At 51.2% G+C, this 22,175-nt stretch overlaps 1 protein-coding gene across 3 annotated transcripts; it reads right to left on the bottom strand.

Moving 5' to 3' along the window:
- Nucleotides 1-2,632: 2,632 nt before the first annotated feature.
- Nucleotides 2,633-21,947, bottom strand: LOC105699157 (UDP-N-acetylglucosamine--peptide N-acetylglucosaminyltransferase 110 kDa subunit). Of its 3 annotated transcripts, none has more exons than XM_012423941.2 (12): nt 21,470-21,947; nt 19,054-19,204; nt 18,711-18,954; nt 18,504-18,572; nt 14,813-15,009; nt 6,523-6,612; nt 6,250-6,430; nt 5,565-6,167; nt 4,988-5,502; nt 4,427-4,883; nt 3,967-4,343; nt 2,633-3,896 (listed from the first exon to the last, which is right to left on the bottom strand). In XM_012423941.2, exons 1-12 carry the CDS (start codon nt 21,567-21,569, stop codon nt 3,707-3,709), a joined length of 3,174 nt encoding a protein of 1,057 aa, XP_012279364.1. In that variant the 5' UTR covers nt 21,570-21,947; the 3' UTR covers nt 2,633-3,706. The 3 variants fall into 3 exon arrangements, with proteins under 3 accessions (XP_012279364.1, XP_012279363.1, XP_012279365.1); XM_012423940.2 differs by lacking the exon at nt 21,470-21,947 and adding an exon at nt 19,395-20,075; XM_012423942.2 differs by lacking the exons at nt 14,813-15,009; nt 18,504-18,572; nt 18,711-18,954; nt 19,054-19,204; nt 21,470-21,947 and adding an exon at nt 7,262-8,025.
- Nucleotides 21,948-22,175: the final 228 nt, after the last annotated feature.

The raw sequence follows: 22,175 nt of genomic DNA, 5'->3' as shown, positions 1-22,175 counted from the left end.
ACCCAGTTTACCCCCGAGTGGCCTCCGCGCGCAATCGATACCGCCGCGGACCGCCGCGAGCCGGCCGTTTCGCGCCTCTCCTCCCTTCAAGGTTGACCTTCCTTTTGCCTGGACCTCCGAGGTCCTTCCCGAAGGGATCGAGGGTGGACGAGGAGCGTCCTCCGATTGGCCCGGAACGGGACTCGCGCCGACCAATGGGTCCTTCCCGATTCCGGGCGAGGGCCCGGGCCTAGGATTCGATTCCGGCCGAGGGAGGGGCGCCTCGTCCTTGGCGGGCGGACCCAATGGTTTCCTTGCTTTCCAGGTAAAGGATCCGTCCTTTCTCGTTTTGCCGGGCGAGGGTGTAGCCGAATCGGCGGCCGCCTCGGGACGCGTCGACGCCCGCGACGTGACTCACGCCGCTCCTGGGCCGGCCACCGAGGAACGAGATCTCCGTCGCGAGACTCCTCGTCGGGGCGCGGCGTCGGGGACGTCCCCCGTAAAGTATCGAGACTTTAACGACCCCGGGTCGTCGCGACCCGAGCAACGTTCCATCCCCTGCAGATTATCGTAATTAATCCCGGCCAGGGTCGATCCGCGACGGCAATAAGTATCGCTAATCGTTCCTTTGGAAGGAGCGAGGAAGGAGACGGGCGCCTAGCGTCCCCTTTGTTCGCGGATAGGACGCTACCGGGAAGGCCGGCCCTCGGTGCAAAATGCCGGACGCTCCGCGAGAGACCTAAATCGTAATTCGTAGGCCGAGGCTCGTAAATCCTTCCTCTCGTCTCGTCCTTTCGAGAACCGAGCGCGGCTCCGTTCCGTCCCGGTCGTCGGGCGGGAACGCGACGTCGGTCGGCCTCGTAAACCGACTCCCGAGGTCCTCGAGGTTCGCCGTCGACGACGAGGAGCGCCTCCTCGCGTAAATCCGAAACCGGTCCGACCCTTTGCCTACCTTTTCGGAAACTCCCCGAGCGGCGGAATCTCTCCGGAGTCCTCGTGGGCGCGGCTTCCCCGTTGGGGGGCAAAGGAAGACCGGCGTGGAAAAAATGCCTAAACGAGCGGGAACCGTGCACCGGGCATAAAGGAAGCCCCGGAGGTCGGACACGTGGAGAGGCCAAGGTGGCGCGAGAGCCTCCGCCGCACCTATTCCTCGCGTCGTCGACGTCGCTCCTCGCTCCGGAACGGGGCCGAACGATAAAGTCGGCCGGTCTTATCGATCCCGAATTTCTCTTTTCGGTCAATGCCCAGGTCCCGCGGACGAAAATTCGTCTAATCGACCGACGCTACGAGGGCGTCGACGGAACGGAACGGTCGTTCCTTTCGATTCGACCGATCTCGGACGGAACTCGACGACGCCGCGGGGACGAGAACCTTCTAATGAAATAATTCGAGGGCGGTCGGGCGCCGATAATCGTGTGTGCCGGGTTTCCCGTCTCTCCCCCCCTACGATTCCGCCGCACAAAAGAGTCGTTACGCCGAGGCCGAGTTATCGGCATGGAATGTCTGCGCTTGATAAGACGACGATATCCCCGGATAGTCGGTGCGGCCCTGTCCCGCGTCGCGTCCCGAGGCACGCACATGCGTCGAAACGCCCATACACGGCGGCACCCCCGTTGACCGTTAATCGATCAATGGGTTCACGATGACCGCTGCCCGATGCGGGGAGAGTGCGTGCCCGCGAACACGCTTACGGGTTATCTCGGCGTGGAATACCCGATTACATGGGGAACGCGCCGATAGGAAGAACGGGGCCTCGAGCTCGATGCGACGATTCGATCGCTTCGGTTCTTTGCCTCTCGCCCGTCGACTCTAGAGTCTCGTTGCGCCACGTCTAGTTTTTTTTCTTCTCCTCGGCCTACATAAAACTCCGGTAAGAGTAGGTCCGCGCATGCGCGATTGCTAAACGAGACGCACGCGACCGCCTAGATATCCGATTAACGATCGCCACCGAACTTCGTCCGGACGCGACCGGTTCTCTCTTTGTCGTACCATTTTACGAAACTATTCCCCTAGGTTTACTCGCTTCTAATCTCCCCGACAAACAAACCTAGAGATAGGTGCGTTATGACATTCTCTCGAGGACGGTTGGCCGTCGTTACGTAAAGACGCGCACGGGCCGCGTTGATTGCCGTACCGTGGCGTACGATTAAAGGTAATTCGTATTTACCGACGCGGTGGCGGTCTTTAATCGAGAGGCAATCGCATCGCGCCCTGCAGTTTCGATCATCGCGTGATCGAGCTCGTATCGTTTCGAGCCGCACACGAAGGTTCCGAGTGTTCCCGCGGTTGGTACTTCCTCCCACGAACGCGGCGCCTCCGACGACAGAGAGCGCCACAATCGAGCACCGTGGGCGCGCCTACCTTTTCTTTTTCCCTCGCTAATTTTTACTCCGACCTGCGTACGGGTTATCTCATACATTCATTTAGCAATATTAATAATACTTTCGTGGATAAGACTCCGGCATGGAGCCCGGTGAAGCGGCGCCGTTTACCCATTTCCCTGCGATGCCCTCTTGCCGTGGAAACGAGGATAAGAATTACCTGGAAAATATAGGAATTAATCGTGCACGGGAAACGTCGTTAACCGCTAGCCATAATTCCCCTAGGTTTTTACAAGCTTCGACCAACCGCGGTTCCAGATGCAATCACCGGCCAGGTTGCACAAACGTTTTCATACGTCTTTTATTTTCTAAGTTCACATCGGTATCTACGATCTATACGTATCAGTCCCTCGCACACTTTCGATCTCAATACGCGCTCTAAACTATGAAATTAAAATAACTAATAGTAATTACAATTAAATTATGTACAAGTTTGGTATGTTAATAGACATTTGATATATCATACAATCGCAGTAACTCGCCTTAGGGCTGCAGGGTCTCGGACGTGGCCGTGGTCGACGCTGCCGATCCCCGCAGCATTAATTGCCATGCTTCTGTACGGAAATTAATAGCGTTACGTGTTCCTCGTAGAGATAACCTAACGTTAATATCGAATGCATACGTGCTCCGCTGGCTAAGGCGACGCGTTCGAGGGTTAAAACAAAGTCGGATCGGAGCTCGGAAGCAATCCTAGGTGACTTCGGCTCGATCCGCGGTCGCGGCCCCAACCTTCGAGTACCTCCACCTGCCGTAACCATCTACGAACTTTAAACAACGGTAAACAGCGGCGAACAGCCCGTGAGCGTCGTAACGGAATAGGATAAGCGAAAAATAAACGTCTCCTTAGAAAATTGTTAAATAAATAAAGGCGATCCGTAAACGGCTGTTGCCGCGCGTACCCACCCGAGCGTCGCCATTTTGGCACCTGAGTCAACATGGCGGCCCCTCGTCTAGGTTACGGCCATCTTGTCTTCCGATGGTCACGTCGACGCGTTACCTTCCAAAGATTCCAACGCATCCAAATTGCAGTTCCGCCCTAGTCGTGAGAAATCTTCGGACAGTCGGCCTAGGACCGTCGTATTTAAATCGTGAGTCTTAGTCGGCCTCTGGCGCGTTCGTAAATCAACGGTCTAATCCTAACCTAGGCTCGTCGAACTATCATACAAAACCGCCGCCGGTACGGTAGACGGCGCATCGTAAATTTCAAAGAGAGGAAATTATCATTCGGCAAAAATAGTAGTAGTAGCGGTAGCCGTGAGTGGACCTCGCCGAGACTTCCTCCTAGGCGGGTCCTGGCGAAGTCCGTGGATACAAGCATTTAGAATCGTAGGACTTGTGCGCAGAGTTTAGGACGTCGAGTTAAGTTTGGAGCTTTCGGACTGCTCGATCGCGGCTACGTGGTCGGGCTTCTCGCCCCTAGCGTAGCGTTCCCACATCTTTTGGTACAGCATCTCCATGCCCATTGCGTACATCTTGCAATTGAACAGCGGACTGTCCGAGCGAGCCTTCCAAACCTTGGCGCGCGTCGCCTTCAAGCTGAAAAAGGAATTCTCGGTTTGAGAATCGATACAAAATCTAGACGCGAGATAATTCAACGAGTACTCACTACTCCCGATCGGTGCCCAATCGAATTGCGATTTCCTGGTACTCTTGTCGCGTGCGTGCAACCAGTTCCGGGCAGCCCAAAGTGTTGAGCTGACTAGCGGCGACCCGAGAAGCCAAAGTTTCTCCGGGCAGGGTGACCACCGGCGTCCCCGTCCAAAGGACGTCCATGCTGGTGGTGTGCCCGTTACAAAGTGGAGTATCCAAACATACGTCGGCCAGCTGGCCGCGTCTAACGTGCTCCTCCTTTGCGGCCACGTTGCTAAACAAAATTCTACCAGGAGCTAGCCCCAACTGCTGAGCGGTCGCCTGGAGGTTCGGCTCGCCGACCGCAGGGAATCGCAGCAACCACAGCACCGCGTTGGGAACGTGTTTGAGAATCTGCGAGAAATAAAGGAAGACATTCGATCAAACGAATCGCCCGCCGTTAAGGTACGCGCAACGGCCAAGAACGATCGACCTACATATGCCCACATATGGAGAGTGAGGGGGTCGATTTTATACAGTTGATTGAAATTGCAGTAGACCACGGCGTCCTCGGGCAGGCCGTACTGCTGTCTCGTCGTGATCACGATGTTCTGAGGCACTTCTTCTCCCGTGGCGGTTTTGTTGTTCACCTGCGTGGTAGCCATACCGTTTTGTACGACCACTCCGTTGACCGACATCTGACACTGGCCGGATGCGATCATCGTCTCTATCGGCGTGGTGGTGGGCAGCTCGGCAACCTTCAGCGAGATCTCCACGGGCTTGTTGTTTTTTGCGTCCGGGACCACGACCTCGCGAATCTCTTTCACGAGGGTGTTTTCGATCATCGGCGAGAGATCGGTGGCGTTGATGACTGCGACGTTGTCGGCCACCTTGCCCTTCAAGTTCAGCTTGTCGGTTAATATCAGTCTCTCCTTAAGATGGGGGAACATTTGTCTGAAAAACAATTGAACACGATGCATAAACGGGCTACCCTCGATGACCCGTCTCCTCGTTTAATCCTAGGAAGATGGAAACGAACGACAGCGTTTCTAAAGTACCTGTGGTCTCCGATGAAGTAAGTATGAGGCATGTAGGCGAGCTTCTCGCTGTACTGACTGGCCAGCTCCAGAGGCGAGGTGACCTCGTCGGTGATGAGGTAGTCCATGAAGCTCGCCCCGGACGTTCCCGGATAGCCGAGCCACATAACCTGGATCGGCGCCGGTCTCAACGCGAAGATTTCGTTTCTGGCTCCCTTCGTGTAGCCGTTCATGTTGACGAGGATGTGGATACCATCGGCGTTGATACGATCGGCAGCCTTCCCGTTACACGGTATCTGGGAGAGGTCCACGAAGTGCTCGGACTCCCGAGCGATCTTAGCCCGGAAGGTCGTGCCGTCGTCCGAGCTCAGGGCATAGCAGAATATCTCGACGTTCTGTTTCTCGTGAAGCCCCGGAATGGACTGCATCAGATGACTCGTCGGATGGTTCCCGAAATCGGAGGAAACGTAGCCGATCTTCAACCTGGTGGCTATCTCGCGTGGATACTTGTAGGGCTGCTTGTGCAGCACGTGAATCTGAAAAGATCGTCGGGCGTTATCGCGTCGTTCCTAATCGTTTACGTCTCGATTGATCGTACCTTCTCGATGCACAGATTGGCGTGTCTCGCGGCAATGGCTTTCCTGAACTCGTGGGACAAGGGGTAGAGCATGGAATGATGAGGATGCACGCTGGGAAGCCTGTTCTTGTCGAGCTGCTCGGCAACGATGGAGACCAACTTCTTCATCCGGGCCTCGTAGTCGGTCCAGTCGCACACGATCTGCAGACAGTGTGCCAGGTTGCAGTACGCGTCCGGGAAGTCCGGCTTCAACTTCAGGGCGGTCCTGTAGGACTGGATCGCCTCGGGAATGTTCCCGGAGTCTTTGTGGATCGAGGCGAGATTCGAATGGGCATCGGCGAACGCCGGGTTGATCTGAATCGCTCGAGTGTAACATTGAAGGGCCCCCTGGATATCTTGCATCTCTTTGAGGGTGTTGCCCATGTTCGAGTAAGCATCCGCGAAAGTTGGCTGAATGCGGATGGCCTCCTTGTAGTGCATCAGGGCTTCGTTGAGCTTCCCTTGTTGCTGAAGAACCGAGGCCAAGTTGCTGTGGGCCGCCGCGAATTCCGGGAACACCTCCAGTGCCTTCAAGTACAGCCTGGTGGCTTCTTCAATGTAACCCTGTTCTCGTTTTATGTTGGCCTAGGGAGGAACACCTCGGTCAGTGGGCACTATTTGACCAGGATATTTCAACGACGGTTAAGGGCATCGAGGCGGTAGTTACCAAATTGTTAAGGGAGTCTGCGTGTGTCGGACACAGACGTAAGGCAGTATTGTAGCATTCCTCAGCTTCGACCACCTGACCCTTTTCCTTGAGCGCGTTCGCCAGGTTGCAGTACGCATCCGGGAAGTTGGGCTGTAGTTCGATCGCGCGGCGGTAGGTGTCGATCGCCAAGTCGATGAGTCTGCAAGCGACATATTATTTTTATTAATTTTAAATCTGCCGTGTACGTCTTGATTAATTATCCGAGGAAATCGTAAAGTGTCGGGCACTCACCCTTGCTCATAGTAAACGCAAGCCAGATTCCCGTGAACGACCGCATTGTTGGGGCTTAGATTTAAAGCACGCAGATACGCAGCTACGGCTCTGAAACAAAAATCGCAAGGTTGACGTAAAATCGCACAGAACTTGCCAACGGTTAATAAATACAAATTTCAACAATTTACAACGTCAACTGGACTTTACGAAGTCCAGCCACCGATCCGAGCAACAACGAGGGGTTCTTTTACGATAAGTAAACGGCAGCGGTGCGGGATCGTTGAGTGCACGCAAAAAGCGCATACGGCGTTATTGCATGTCGACCTTCGATTATAACGCGATCGACCTCATCACCGCCGCAACGAAGAGTAGGAAAAGCGAGGAGTTTTCATTTTCCGGTGCACGATCTAGTTCCCTCGGGTTATCGCTTGGAAAATAAAGTCTGGTTACTTTTTCTTTTTTTTTTTTACTTTCCTCGTTTTCACAAATTGTGCGACCGACGTCCATCGCAAAGGCCGGCAGTTTCTTTAGAAAATCGTTCCCAATGAAGGTTGTCCTCCACCCGGTTCCGCGCAACTTTCGTAATAAGCGAGAAAAAAGGAAGGGAAGAAAAGAGTAATAGCGAGGCCAATAACGACGCTGCCGTAAAAGTGGAAATAAAAATGAGACAAGCGTTTCTCGCGTTTGGGAACAACGGGGGTGAAGTGGGGGGGTAATGCGAGCACCGAGCCCGGAGGTCTTAAAATGATTTATGAACCTTTTGATCCAGGATTTGATCCAAGCTGCGCACCCTGGAGGCGTGGGCCTGGAGATGGTGCTCTCGAGTTGTAGCCTAAAAGAGGGGGCGACGGTGCTCGAGGGCGAGATCACCGTATAGACGATAACGCATTGGTACTCCATTCCTCGCCCATGTCTGGACCTTCTCCTATATCGTGGTGCCTTATTTCTCAGCGGGCGAAACCTTCCACATCGGTGTAAAACGCTTAAACTTATGTCCTTAATCGACTACCCGGAATAAAAGGCGTCTCCAAAGCCGAAGTACCGCTTGCTCTTTGCGGTGGAAACTCCGTATCCTGGTATCACGTTGGGCGCTCCCTCCTTCGCGAGGTTCTTCACCGTCTCCCAAAGGTGTCCCGTAAAAAAGTACATCTACAGGCGTGACTAAACATTGGCAAAACGTACGTCGATCAGTCTCTTGGGTGTCGGGCTCTAACAGTGATTTCCCGTCGAGGGTCCGAGGAGAACCGTCCTCTCGGTTTCCCCGAAGATCCCTGGACACTTCCGAGGGCTTTCCCCGGTGCTCTCAGTCTTTGGGATAGCCTCGATAAGCGCACTTTTTCAACCTTCGCTCGGCGTTGTCCTCGCCACCCGGATAACTCGGGGACTCCTCCTTTTCGAAATCCTCTCCTCGAGCGGAGGTTTCCCATTCGGGTCACGCCTCCGTTCCTTTTATTAATTCCACTTTAATCGGTCACGCCAACGGGAGTTCCTTTTTCCAAGGGACTCGTAAGTTCCTCCTCCCTGCGAGCTGGACCTGCGACACCCCGAGACGTCCTTATTCCTCTCTCCGTCGACGTTCGTCGTCGCTGGCGATTCCTTCGTCAAGCGTTTCTCGGACTCGAGCGCGCCATTATTGAGAAAGAGGGAAAAGCGCGGTCCCGCGCGGAGATGAATAATTTCTAACGATCGAAGATGCGGTAAAATTGTGCACGCAGGCCTCGGAGACACCAGGGCACGTTTCGACCCCTCGTCGTTCAGGGAAACTAACAAGGTTTAAATTGCGGCGTAGGGGAAATTGCAAACGCCGGGGGAGGAACCCGCGGCCAATGGGAATTCTCGCAGGGCACGAAAATACCTCGAGGGATCGATCGTGTCCTTCCTCGAAGCGGAAAATGAAAATCGGGGAAAAATGATGTCGCGTAAGGACAATCGTACGTATCGGGGCCGGGAAGACGAGGGAAGTATTTCCGAAAGGGAGGAAGCGAAGGCGGCATCAAGACATTTCGGAGCCAGCCGAGGCACGTATAGCGAATCGGATGAACAACCCCGCACTGGGTGGAATACAAATCAGCCTCTCCTTTCCTCTCCTTTCCTCGGGCCGAAACGAACGAGGGCGGAAATGGAAACAAATGCGATCTCCGAGCACCGAGGGAATTCCAGCCAGCCGAGGAACTCGCGGATACGTTGAAAAGAAACGGCGAAAATCGGGCGCCGCAGGATCGCGACTTTTAACCCTGGTGGAGGGGCAAGAGCGGAAATCGATGGAAAGGTAACTTTCCATCAGGGAACGAAACCTCGCTTGAGAACGCAAATTAGCTGGCGTTTTCCCAGGTGAAACGCGAGAGCGGCTTCGACGCGGCCAAGGGGCGAGATCGACGAGCGTGAGCGGGATTTCGGTCGGATAACCCCGCGGTTATCGAGTGATAAGATCGGATCGATATCTCGTGACGGGCCAAGCGGTAGAGACCTCGGACACGCGACTCCACGCGACGGAGAATCTCCAAACGAACGAGATTTTCCGCGAGGTAGACTCGTTCGCCATTCGCGAATAATCTCGACGAGGGATTCAAGGAAGTGAGAAATCCTGACCCGACCGTGTAATCGCGTCCGACAAATCCGCGAGAAAGCTCTCGCTAGACCTGGCGCGTCTTCCGAATAAATCTCTGGTAGGAGAAAACCGGAGAGATTCGTCGCATATTTTCCGCGTCGGATAGGAAAATTAGATCCTCAGGAAATTGATCGAAAACGCGAATCGACGATTTCGCGAGGTTCCGCGAAACGGTACGCCTGAGTTATTCCAAAAATGTATTCCTCCCCGCTTCCGGCCTCGTCCCGACAAGCGAATTTAATAATCCGCGGCGGTGATCGATGGGCGAATTCGCGAATACCAATTGGAATCGTTAAGAGGTCGGAGAGTTATTCGATTTCCGCGCGCCTGTCACGTCCGGGGGAGATTCGAATTCCTGGTCGACGGTCGACAAGGTGGCGGTGTATAGCCGGAGAGAGGAGAAACGAAGAGAAACGAAGAAACGACGGGAGTGCCGGCGACCGGTTCGAGGAGAAAGAGGTACCCTCCGGAGGCGAGAAGTCACGGGGAGGAGAACCGGACGGGGCATCGAGCGGCGGGCGGAAACTACGGACGACGCGTTGCGGAAACTACGGACTAAACTACCGACTGGCCGGCCGGCGGGAGCGCCAGTGGCCCGACGCCGGCCGCGACAGTCTCGACGCCGACGCCGCAGCCGCCGACGACGCCGACGCCAACGACGCCGTCGGCGCCACCGGGAGCTGCCGACGTTGCTAGGCGATTCGCGTCGCACCGGCCGCCTCTCCTCGACGAGACGAGACGCATCCCCGACAGGAGGCGACGGGGGTTTAAAAAAGAGACCGCCGCTCTCTCCGTCCTCGCTATCGTATCCGCGGTGGTTGAAACTCTCCAAATTCTGGCTCCCGGTCCTCCTCCACCCCCGGGATCCGAGATGGTGGAATTTTCCCCGGTTCCTCCGGGAGTGGATTCGGAGACGGGTTGGCGGCAGAAGGCAGGGATTTCGCCCTTTCGGAGAGATTTAGGTGGGATATCGAAAGGGACGGCGAGAGCTCGGGGCTTAACTTACAAATTCGACGGATATCGATCGGCCAAGGGTTTACGCTTCCCATTTGGAGTTTACGAGCTCTTGCTCGAGCGTTCCCTCTCGCTCTCTCTCTCCCTCCCAGGGCATTTATTAACGAGACGCTCCTCGAGCAGGGTGCGTATCGTCGTCTCGCCGTTGAATCTCCTTTACTCGCTAATTCGAGGCCTGGCAACTCGATCGCTCGTTAATGCCAACCCGAGCAAGGAGCCGCGGCATGAGAGACATCGTCGCGGCTTGGATTACGTGGACTCGCCCATAAATCCTCTCGCGATCGGGAGCGGAGAGTTTGCCAAAGCCTCGGCGGAGTCTCGCGCCAAGCACGCGGAGTCGACGCGGCGCAAACTGCGCCCTGCTAGAGCTCGATACGTCGCGGAGTTTCCGAATAGCTACCGCGGAAATTCTAGCCGTCGCGTCAAAGGTCAGAATTTCGAAACTAGCTCTCCGTGTCGCCGAGGCGGCATTCACGTGGCGAGGACCCTTTTAACATTGACGAAGTTGCTTCTGAAATATTCCACGGCCGAGATATCTCGGTCCCCGCGGCACGGCGGAATAAATTCACGCGAACCTCGCCGTATGCACGAGCATGCCCGTGGGACCACTTTACGCGTCGCAACGTCCCGTGCAACGAGCTCGGCCGGAAATCGATAGCGCGTCCCGTAAATCGGAGGTCGAGGGTAACCGGTAAATTCCGAGAGGGTGACCACCCCGTTAACGTAATCACCACCCGACTTCTGGACGGACCGTTTTAGGATTTGACTCGAGCTCAAAGGGAACTCCGTCAATTTCAGTTCTCACCGTAAATTAACGTCCTGCCCGGTCCGTCGGGAATCCCCGAGGGTGGAACACGGTTTCCGGCGGGGTGAAGAGCAAAGGGCTGACGTCAACGAAAGTATGTTAAAAGAAACCCTATGAAGTCGCCCTAAGTGGTAGTTACCCGGGATCAAGAGACGGTCCACGAGGTAAGAACACCGAAATAGGGCTCGAGGGGATGAAAAGCACAAAAGCTCCCCCCGATGGTCTTTGCAATCCGCCGGGCGGAACGACGAGCTCCACTTTTGGCATCCCTTCCTACCTCCGTCGTCCTCGTGAATTCCAACGAAAGCCAAAACTTTCTTACGGAATACGCGGGCGGTTAATTTATCCAAATCATTTCGAGCTCGGTAATGTCCTTTTCGCGGGTAGGTCTTATATCGCCTCCGCCGCGAGAGCTTACGCAAGCAGAGGAAATTAACTTCTTTGAGGGTAACCCCAAGAGGCTCGAGTGGAGGAAGAAAATTGTAATTTAAATTAAAACTCTATTCGAGGGCAAGTTCTATCGCGAGACGAGCGAACGCCTTGCCAAGTCGACGGAGTCCGTTAATTTCGGTCGTTTCGTCACCGTGGGGAGAGACGGTCGGAGGATTTACGGGAATTAAATCTCGACCGGTGCCCGCTCCGAGTCGCGACCGTAGCCGAGTTCCGCGGAGTTTCGACAAGTTCCGGTGATAGGAAGCTCTCGGCTCGCCATTAAAGACGAAAGGGGAAAGAAAATGCCGAGATGGCCGCTTCGATTCCCGGCCGAATTCCGCCCTTATCGCGCCCTCCCAGAGGCAAGAATCGGCGCCGGCGCCTTTCGCCCGGCCACCCCCGACCGTCCCGGCAAGGAAATGAATCTCCTTTGACCCAGCTTCTGCCGAAATATCCCCTTTCCCGAAAATGAATGCCCACGATGAATTCTCCGTGGCCATCCGGCGTAACGACTCCGGAGACGGGTTTCCCCGATTTCGATGACGGAGTAAATCTTCGGGTACATTTTTTATTTTTCTTTACTTCTTATTCGCGACATAAAACGGAGAAGGGCATCCAGGATTTCGACTCCGTGCTCGACCTATTTTTTTACCGTGTCCTCGCAATCAGAACACAGATCCACTTTACTTGAAGAATTACGTTGGGATTTGAATTACGTAGCTCCTCGATAAACGCAGCTCCGGTCTCGACGGAAAACGTGTACCGGCAGAAATGTACGACTCAAGACTACCGTTGGGCGAAAGTCGTGCCTCAGCGGAATAACACGAGTCGCGTGTCTCTCTTGCTCTCGCACGGAGTTTAAAACCCTTGTCTAAATGGATTTCGACAACGGCTGATCAAACCGTGCATGTTCCGTCGAGTCCTTTAGTGCGGACTCTGCTTCCGACCGGGACGCGTCGACGAGCTACGAGATATCCAGTCATAAACTTAAAAAATTCTCTCTGCCTTTCCTGCTTTTTAAGGACAACTTTTTACGAGTACTCGAATAAAAGCTCGGCCGAGTAAAAGCCCTACCTTCGACAAGGAACTGTTTAAGTCGGAGTTACGTCTCCGGGGACGTTCTTATACGTTTAACGGACTAAGAGTCACGGCAAAGGGAACCTCGTAGAAAGGGATCCCGAGAGAAGGTTAAAACGAGGCAAGTGCAGAGGAACGGTGGCAAATATTGACCGCCCAAAGCCTGTCTCTATTTCTTTCCCTCTCCCTCGGTCTTTCCACGTGTAAGCCCGCGATCGAATGCGCCACTGTCGCATCGCCGCGTGTACTCATTATGTAAATGGCCGCACGTATTCTATTTCAAAAAGCTGTTCAAAGGCTCATCTCGACCCCTGTTTTCTTTCCTTTCCTAAAACGGTGTATCGGCCGATGACTGCTAATAATTTAAATCGTTTAATTAACACTTTTCCGAGCCCGACCCGGAACCGCGGCCTTCGGGGAGATTAACCTTCTCGTCGAAGTCTCGTTACTCGATGGACTAGGCCAAGCGGATCATACGCATTGTACGCGCGATATCCGTCGTTCGTCCCGAGTAGCGTGTCGGGACACAATGGAGGTAAAGGCCGTTCGTGACATTGTACGCCTTCAACCGCGATAGAGACGGCCATTATCGTTACCGCGGGGTCCGAAGATAACTGCGATTCCGCAAAAGTTGGCGGGGCAAAAAGCAGGGGACCCTTAAGTAGATTTATCGAAGGCACGAGGGCCTCGGTGGACCGGCCGCCAATAATCGATACGACCGGGGAACCTAGCCGGCACTCCGACGACTGGCCAACGAAGAGGAGCCGGAATCTGATTTTGCACAAACCAGTTGGCCTTACTCTCCAATTTGAACGCGGAAAATGGATTATCAGCCTGGCCCCCGGCCTGTCGTTCGCTAACGAACGTCGCGCGTGGGAGGATTACAGGCCTCCGGTAGTCTGTACAATGCTACTCGGAACGCTATTGCTGTAACGAGAGGACGTCGATTAATTAAAATTAAAAATATTTGCCCGCGTCTCTTTTACGCTTTTCTTTTTCCTTAGATACATTTTTTAGGAATTTCCTCCCGAAGGCCGGGACGTTTAAAAGAGGCGAACCTCGTTGTTCCGAGCTGGCTTCACGGTGTGTCGCTTCTCGATGATCAAACGCGAGCCCGACACGACGCGAGGATCATACGGTCTTAATCCGTCGATACGTGGCAGAGTGGATTTTTTTTTCCTTTCGCTCAAAGCCGGCTTTTCCTCCATCCTTTTCCTCGGACTGGCGGAATTTTTTCCCTGGAATACCCCGGTTAAAAGAAGTGGCTGCAAACAACAATTTATCCAACTTCCCCCAACCCCGGGCTTTCATCCCTGAATACACTAAGTGATGCGAAAATATATGGTCCTCATAATTTGGAATATACCGAGAGGGTAACTTTTGTAGAAATTGAGTTTAGTCAAGAGGAATTTCTGCGCCTAGCTCCAAGGATAACTTTTCCATATCGCGGAATTTTATTCACCGGTAAAGTTGATCCTACAAGGGAAATGACTTCGTTGAAGTTCTCAACTGTCACAATTTCTTTCCCCCCGGAAAATATCCTCGACTCTGGTACTTAGTTTCTGGCGACATTTTACCGAGAAATAAATGTCTAAAAATCACTACCGTTCCTATTCCATTATTAGTAGTCACTAGTGATCGTAATTAATTTTCCCCCGTTCCTTTACGAGGGCGAGTTTACCCTAGTTTTTAACGAGACCTACCGGGCCCAGATTTTGTTTTAACGAAATTAACCCAGTTTATTTGCGTAACGCGTCCAATTACAAACTCGTAGCGTGCGGCAAACGCAGACGTACTCCTAAACTATTCTCTTTTTTTTTTTCTTTTGTTCCTCAAAAACCGTCACCTTTCCGACCTTCGTCAAAGCTGAAATGGTTTCCTCTCGGTAAACACAATACCTTGGTCGGGAAAAAAAAAAAAAAAAAGGGGGGGAAAAGACCCGAAGGCAATCCTCTTAACTTAAATAAATTACATCGGAAGCTCGCAAACTTCAATTTTAGGTGGTGCTTATCCTTTGTTTCCAAAGTAACTTCTTCGATGGCCGGGGGGCATAACTTCGAAAACACGTCGGACATTTGCTAGAAAACAAGTTCTTTTCCTACGATCCTCTGCGTTCACTGGCTCCGGTATAATAAAATTCTACTTCCAAGAAAAGAAGCGGAAACGAGCCTCGAAGCTAGCCTTCGAGAATTCCTCCGTTCATGGAAAATACATTCGACATCGGCCCGTTACTTCCGCTCAGCTTGTGGCCTGTTTGCCTTTTTTAAAGCGACTTAAAGAAAATCGATATCCCCTACCCAAAGCCAACGGTTCGCGAGTATTCGTGAAAATTCACAGGAGATACTTTTTTTCTCGAGGTATAAACAGCGTACCTGTCGAAGATGCGCGCCTCCTTCAGGACGTTGCCTAGATTGATGTAAGCGTCGAGGAAATTCGGATCCAAGGCGACCGCCTTCTCGAAGTGGTGAATCGCCAGCCATATCTCTCCCTGGGCGTTGAAGACGCATCCCAGGTTGCTCCAGGCCACCGCAAAGTCTGGGCGGGTCTCGATCGCCTTTAGATAGCATGCCTAGAGCCAGAAATGAGACATATTATGGACAGTGCTCGCGATTTTGCCAGGGACGCGCCGCGCGTTGCCCGCCCCCTCATCGCCGCGCCGCAGCTTTTCGGCCCCGAAACGCGTCAAAAATCCTCGGCAACGATATCGATGAAAAACAGAAAAAACAAATAGACCGTGGCTCTTTCGACCTACGTCCCGAGGTCCGAAAAAGTTCCCGGCACCAAAAAATGGTCTTTCCACTTAGTTCCCAGTGGCTCGGCTCCGGAAGCCACCGATCTCTAAAAAGTCAAGGAGAAACTGAAATTTCGTAAAAAAACTTAACGCGAAGCATCGTCCGAGGTTTTCGACGCGTTCGGGAACCGTCTGTGAAGCTCATTGAAGAATCACCCCGGAACCATCGGTCGTCGCCTTCGACCATCCGAAAATCTCACAACGCTCGCTCCTTGTTGATCCTTTACTCTCGCCCGGATCGGCGACTTCGTACGTTCCAGATATTTTCGTGGAAAGCGAAAAGGCAGTTATGGCACGTTCCTCGCATCGTTCGATTTGGCGAATTTCAGTAGAGTTTTGCTCTTCGGCCGAGGGCGACGACGGGAGGCCTCGGACAAGTCTGGAAAGGAATCCAAGGATTCTGAGCGATGACTCTCGCCGATGGTGGTAAGAGGTCTCTCCCTTCGTTAACAGATATCTCATTCTGGAATGATTAATGTGCGCCTAGGTTGGCCGGCACTCTTGACCAGTGGAGAGGAGGGAGTTTGGCGGTGCAGAGAGGCACAAGGTGCAGAGGCGCGCGTGGAGCGTCAAGATCAATCGTGATGGCGCCTCTCCGAAATGCGTCCGGTGGAGGCGCCAGCACTCTATGTATCTCCTAAAAATCTTTAATCCTAAACGTCGAAAGGAAGCTCGACGCAACCGGCCTCGAGAATGCCCAGTTCCAACATCGATAAAAACTGCCGAGTGAGCACTGCATTGCACGTTTTGACGGATGACACTCCAAGAGAAAAGAAGAAGCATGAGTGTGAGTCGCGCGTACCGAGAGGCGGGCTGCATTTTTTTTTAACAGTATAATCCGTACCTAAGAAATAAATAAAAGGGGATTTTCAGTTGGCCGGTCTCTAAACAGGGCACAGAGATTACATGTATCATGACAGATCAACAGGGAGCTTGGACACCGAAGAAGTTCATGACTTGTTGGATTTTTGTTTTTTTTTATCGACACCAGGGATGCGTCCAAATGAGCGGATACTTATTTCGCCTTTCTCTCTGTCTTACAAATAAATGACTTTCATCCTTATGATATTCCCCTTTTACTCGAATTAACAATGTATCATGAACCAGACTCGGCCTCGCTGCTCCGTGAATAAAAATGTCCTCGATAGGGCAGAGACCGGCCGCGGGAACTACTTTACCTTCAGAGTACCCTTTGGTAGGTTGATGGTAGGTATGGGTCGCAAGCTCTCATAATAAACTTAGACTGAGAGACAGTGTGTGTTACTGAATAACCAGATTCAGATTCACCCTTTGACGAAGGAACCGGCGGTAACCGACCAATCGCATAGCTCCGAGTTCCCCTCCTAGAGTTGATCATTCCATCCACAACAATAAGACAGCTGCGTTAATCTCTCTTCACCACAACTTCACCTCAACTTTCTTTACACCTAGTCTTGTTTGCTACGAGCTGCACTCGTCAGCCACATTGATAGCGTACCGAGTCGAGCCAGATTTCGGTCCAAGTTGACAATTTCGTCTTGATATGAGTAAGTATCTGAACGACTATTTTTTTACTTAAATTTTTTTTTCTATTTTGTTTTTCTTTTTTCTTTTTTTTAATTGAGAGAATCAACCTTTTTTAAAAGCTGCTCCGTGGGATCGAATATTGAGAGAAAAAATGCGTGGCTGATCGAGTGGAAAAAAAAAAGTTGGAAAAAGTAAGGAGCCAGGGAGCTCTTAGGAATGGCGGAGAAATTAGCAGAAAACTTCCCTCGTTGCCGTTGTGCCCTTAATCATAGAAAATGCGTTCACGGAATGAAAACGGCCAGACTAGTATCAATAAATTGAAAGACCTTACAAGACATTCATTTTTTTTTTCCACCGATAAAAGGAAGTTCCGTCGTTTTTTTTTTTTTTTTTGGACAACTTCATTTGTGAACGCACCAAGTCATGATCGCTAGCGCCGCGCTGCAGCAGACTGCTTGACTACGACCGTGAAAAGTAGCTTCCCGTTGTTTTATCCAAATTGAAATAGAACGTCAGTGAAACTTAATGAAAGACCTCCAAAATCAATATCAAGAATCACTGACTTAAAACCAATCCCGACATTCAGTCAAATTTAATGTTTTGAAACGGTTCCGAGCACGATCGCGAGAAAAACACGATGGCCTTATTTTTCAGTCAAGCAATCTCGCGCCAATAATGCCAGATGAAACAAACTACTGCAAAAAGAAAGTGATGCTGTACAAAAAAAAAAGACGATTAACAATGAAATGATATCCCGTGGCAGATCTATGTATTATAATCGCGCGCGTCTGACCCCATGACGCGATGACCGATGCAGCTACCGCTAGTTTTGGTCAATGTAACTACAACGCTGCTATGCTTCCCAAAAACGGAAAAGAATTCCCGATTAGAGCGCCGATCATTGCGAATGGGGCCAGCGGAGTTCAGACAGATTCGCAGCAACGTCACATGCAAATGATGCCGCGAGGTTCTCGTGAGGGTGCTGCGAGTCGCGCATTCGCCAATGTAGTTTCCACGCTGCCTCCGACAACTTCAATACCTAGACCCACTCGTTCTATGTGTGACGTAGTTCGACTGCCTTCGCAAAATATCATTCAGTTTAAAACAAATCAATTTGTCGCTCTCCTTGGACAGTTCACTTATATTCTACACCGTATCGCTTTCATCAAGAGCTCGTGGCAATGAGCGCCGTCACATATAGTACGTCGGGGATTTCGAAAGGGCGAGGATGTAACATAATAGTTTGGTCTGCGATCAAAAAGTCACTGTGCTGAAAGGAGAGATACAACAGGCGATAGATACAAGAATTTGAAATGCGTAAATCAGCGGCAATTTTGATGGCAGATGTCGCACGCCGCGCGCATTATTCCACAGTGGCAACGAAAGACAGCTTTCTGCGTGTGAGCTACTGCAAAATGGAGATATTCGCTCTGTGCATTCCTAAGAACTGCGCCAGCCGGGACACATGCACGTTATGCATTCGTATTCCGTTGCTATTATGGCCAAGATCTTGCGAAAATCCCGAACAATTTTTTTAATTATCCATTGCCTCTTTAACGATTCATTAACGAGGCGACATAATTCCGGAAATCTAATTTCCATTAACTCTGACACGGGTAAAAATTTCAATGTAGATGACTAAACCTTTGGCTCTTACAGGTCGTTTTTTTTTCATTTTTCACACGCACTCGAGTGGAGTACCAATGCATATTACGGTGACACGTGGAATTAGCATCCAATGGTAGTAACATCGTCTTTGAACCTACCTTGGCCTCGTCGAGTCTTGCTAATGCTTTCAAAAGATTACCAAGATCGCTCCGCACACAATAGAGATCCTGAAAGCATAATGCCTCTATTATAGTTAACAGAATTTAGAATTCGCTTGGTGGAAAATTTTTCATTTTCGTTTTTTCAATCTGCCAATAAAATTTTTCCACCAGAATTAAGCAGGAATACAGAAGCGTTGTACTAACAGGGTTGTACTGCAGAGCGGTGACATATGCTTGCACCGCTTGTTCCATATCGCCTGCTGCTACCAGACCTGCAGCTAAATTGATGTAACCATCGATGAAGTCAGGTTTTAATCTAACAGCGTGTCTGTAGTTCTCAAGCGCCTCTTGCAGTTGACCACGCTCCTTGTAGACATTCCCTAAATTGCTGTAAGCCTCTGCTAGTAGAGGATTCTGTTTGATGGCTAATGTACTATATTGTGCCGACCTGGATGGAAGAACAAAATAATTAAGAAACGTCGATCGATCGAAGTCACATATGCACCCACGATTCAAATGTAATTCTAATAGATTTTCCATAACTTACTTTTCAAGCCTACGACACTGAAAGTGTATCGACGATAAGAGTAGCAGAACTCCGGTGTTGTTCGTCTCTTGCCTCCATAGTTGCATACAGTGTCTCTCGGCATTCTCGTAATCCCCAGCCTGGTATTCTCTATGAGCGAGCTCCAACAACCCTAGAATCACATTGAAAAAATTCTTAATGCATATTACTCCACCTCCATAGTATCCACATACTCAAATAAAATCCAGAACGTTCTAAAGACTCGACATCGATATATGATATTCCAAAAGAATCGTATTCTATGGCCACATGTGTACTCCATTACTATACTTAATGTTGCGACAAAGAATTACTGCACGAACAATATGAGTCCAGGACGAAGTTGATCGTTTGTTCATCCGCGAGAGCTATCATTTCTTTGCCCTGAGAATCCTGGGTGACGACCAGTAAATTCTGTGCATGCTGCCAATCGTTATTGCCGGTCATCTGTGAGTCCTCGATTCCACTGTCAACCACGCTATCGTGGCTTTTCACCAGGTTCACGGTTTTCTCCGTTAATTGCGCACTCATTTTCGCCAGGAAGCGACGCCGCGTTTACATGCGAGGAAGCTCGACTCTCTCCCTCTCGCTCTCTCTCTCCCTTCCCCTATAACAAGGACGCGTCCAGAAATCCAGGAAACTCCGATACCGAGGCACGCCGAGAAATCGACGCCAAGGAAGCCGAATACGTTGCAGGAACGTAGCGAGGATCGCGTGTACGCGCGTGACAGTCTTCACGAGACGAGATGATTTTTCTTCTTTCCGTGTGTCCAGGTTATCCACGCCAAGGCTGGTAGAAAGGCGGAGAGTAGGGGCAAGGTAGACGGGCCCGGAGGTTGGAGCAGGCGCGGGGGTCGGGGATGGAACAAAAAGGAGGGAGCCACCAGGGTCGGCTACATCGACGCGGGGGAAGAGTTCAAAGACCATTTGGGATTTTTCCATGAATCCTGCCCAGAGTAAGGGGACTACCGAGAAGGATACATACGATGAAAATTAAGTGTCCAAAGGAACAAATGCTGTCCGACAATATTGGTAACCAAATAACGACTAAACTCAGATTATCCGAGAATAACAGCCATGTAAGCGTTTAACTGGACAGAGTTTCCCAAGAATACTCCGAACGACCTTAAAATGACTCATTGGGAAGCGCGTCTGTCCAATATAAATGTTTTAACAAATATACGAAACAAACGCTTTCGCCTCCTGTAATAATTTTGTAAATTTTGTGAGCATGGCGAGGGTAATGGCTACGCTAGAGCCGCACCTGGCATCGGAGGCTAACGAAGGGCTGTCCCCACTCTCGGCGCGGAAGGCAGATGGAATCGGTGCTCAGTGGAATATTCCGTCGGTTTAGGCAGGACGGCCGATGGCCGGGGAGGGGCGGAAGGGGAGGGGACCGTAGAACTCGTGCTCCTGTAATGCTTCAGGAAAAACCACGGACAAAGAGAGGGAAACTCGATGGAACGTATGGGAAAATACGAGGCTCACGGACAAAGAGCTTTGCCGATGACACCCAATTCCGATAGTTTTTATATGGATGGGCTTTTACGTATCGGGCCGACTTTTATGGTCTAATCCTTTTACGCGCGTCCGTAGAATCGTAACTTTCTTAGCTTTCCTTAATTTTTCCTCGTCCGTTGAGTAGGTACTTTGGAAAATTTGTACGCAGTCAACGTTTCTTAGTCCCCTGACCTTTTTCGCAATGCCGGGGGTGGAGATAGAGAGCGATAGAGACCGAGAGAACATGTAGCGAAATACAGAGGTCATTTCGAACGTCGTATCTGGGATATTTTTAGCAAATATGGAGGAAGTATTACTAGACGTTGTTTTACAGGAAATTATTGTAGTTTTTTTTTTTCCTTGTTTCGAGGAGCAATCTTTTACAAAAGTGTTGAAAATTAATATTCTATGGGGTTTTAAGATATCGGCATTAAAGAAGGCGGTAAAGCGCTCTTCAAGAGATTCCATTTGTTTCACTTTGTTCGCAACGTTCGGCTCTGACAACGATTAAAACCATTTATTATTTTAGCTTGAATTCTAACATCTGCCGTGGAAAAGCAAAACCGCAAAGACTACGTATCATATCCGACCGACGAATGCAATTCTTTTCTCCTTTCTGCCTTTCACCGGTACGAGTTCCTCCGATACATGTAAAAACGTTATGAACCAACATTACGCTCCAGGACAATGCTCTCTCGCATAGGCGAAGTAGTCGAAGCCCAGTGGCTCAGTTATAATTTGCGCACTATAATCGAATACGAGGAGATCCATATTTTGGCTCCGCAGCGAGTGCAACGTTGCCGGAATCCACTGCGCGCATCTGCCAGATCTCCATGATGGAGCGCCTGCAGGCCGTCATGCACGCCTCGAAAAACCACGAGACATTTTCTACACGTACCCACGGTTGACAGCTGCTGTATTTCGTTCATTTTGAGGATCACGCTGGCGCCTGTGATCTGCTGGTGGCCTTGTTGCTGCTGCTGCTGTTGCGCCTGCATCGAGAGTCCGTCCGATAAAAAACACTCCGAGCGAATAGCTGCTCCGGTTGCGACCGTAGCACTTTTGCGTCGTCCTTCTTGCCAAAAATGCGGTCCTTTTTGCCTTCTAGATTCACAGATGTCTACCAGCCGTCCCTTGGATTCGTTTACTCCTCGGAGTTCGAGCGAATCGTCGCGATCCAGCGATGTTACGTTCTACACTCATCGGCGAGAGCACGAACGCGATCTCGGAGTAGCCGCCATATTGTTTTTCAGAGACTCGCCACGGCTCAGGAGAAATGGCTTCCGACAACGAGTCTTTACGTCGAAGAGGTTTCACGGTACAACTCCAAAAAATATTCGAGGCGATCCGAAGCACACGGTCACGCTGCCGCAGTTCTCGGCAAACTAGAATTAGGATGTGGAGCTTGGGAGCGATCGTCTGGGTTCGAGACGTGCGCGAACCAGCGCGGGAAATACGTCATGGCGGCGGCTCGGTCGTTTTCGCGGAAAGTATGATTCGCAGCCGGAGCTCCGATTTTCTGGAGAGCTTTCGGTTGTTGGACGAGAAAATTGTACCCCATTCGACGGAATTTAATAAAATAGAAAACGTGATTTTTCTTCTTC

This window comes from Orussus abietinus, unplaced genomic scaffold, assembly GCF_000612105.2.
Source record: "Orussus abietinus isolate OABI.00-Male unplaced genomic scaffold, Oabi_2.0 scaffold3, whole genome shotgun sequence".
Lineage (NCBI taxonomy): Eukaryota > Metazoa > Arthropoda > Insecta > Hymenoptera > Orussidae > Orussus > Orussus abietinus.
This window is presented reverse-complemented; position numbering and strand designations above follow the sequence as displayed.

Excerpts from the sequence above, each read along its gene's own strand:
- LOC105699157 (XM_012423940.2), bottom strand. The coding sequence starts at position 19,602 with ATGAGTGCGCAATTAACGGAGAAAACCGTGAACCTGGTGAAAAGCCAC. Across the intron at positions 6,431-6,522 it reads TGCGTTTACTATGAGCAAGG|ACTCATCGACTTGGCGATCG; the intron begins GTGAGTGCCCGA and ends TGTCGCTTGCAG. Across the intron at positions 3,897-3,966 it reads TTGGGCACCGATCGGGAGTA|CTTGAAGGCGACGCGCGCCA; the intron begins GTGAGTACTCGT and ends TTCCTTTTTCAG.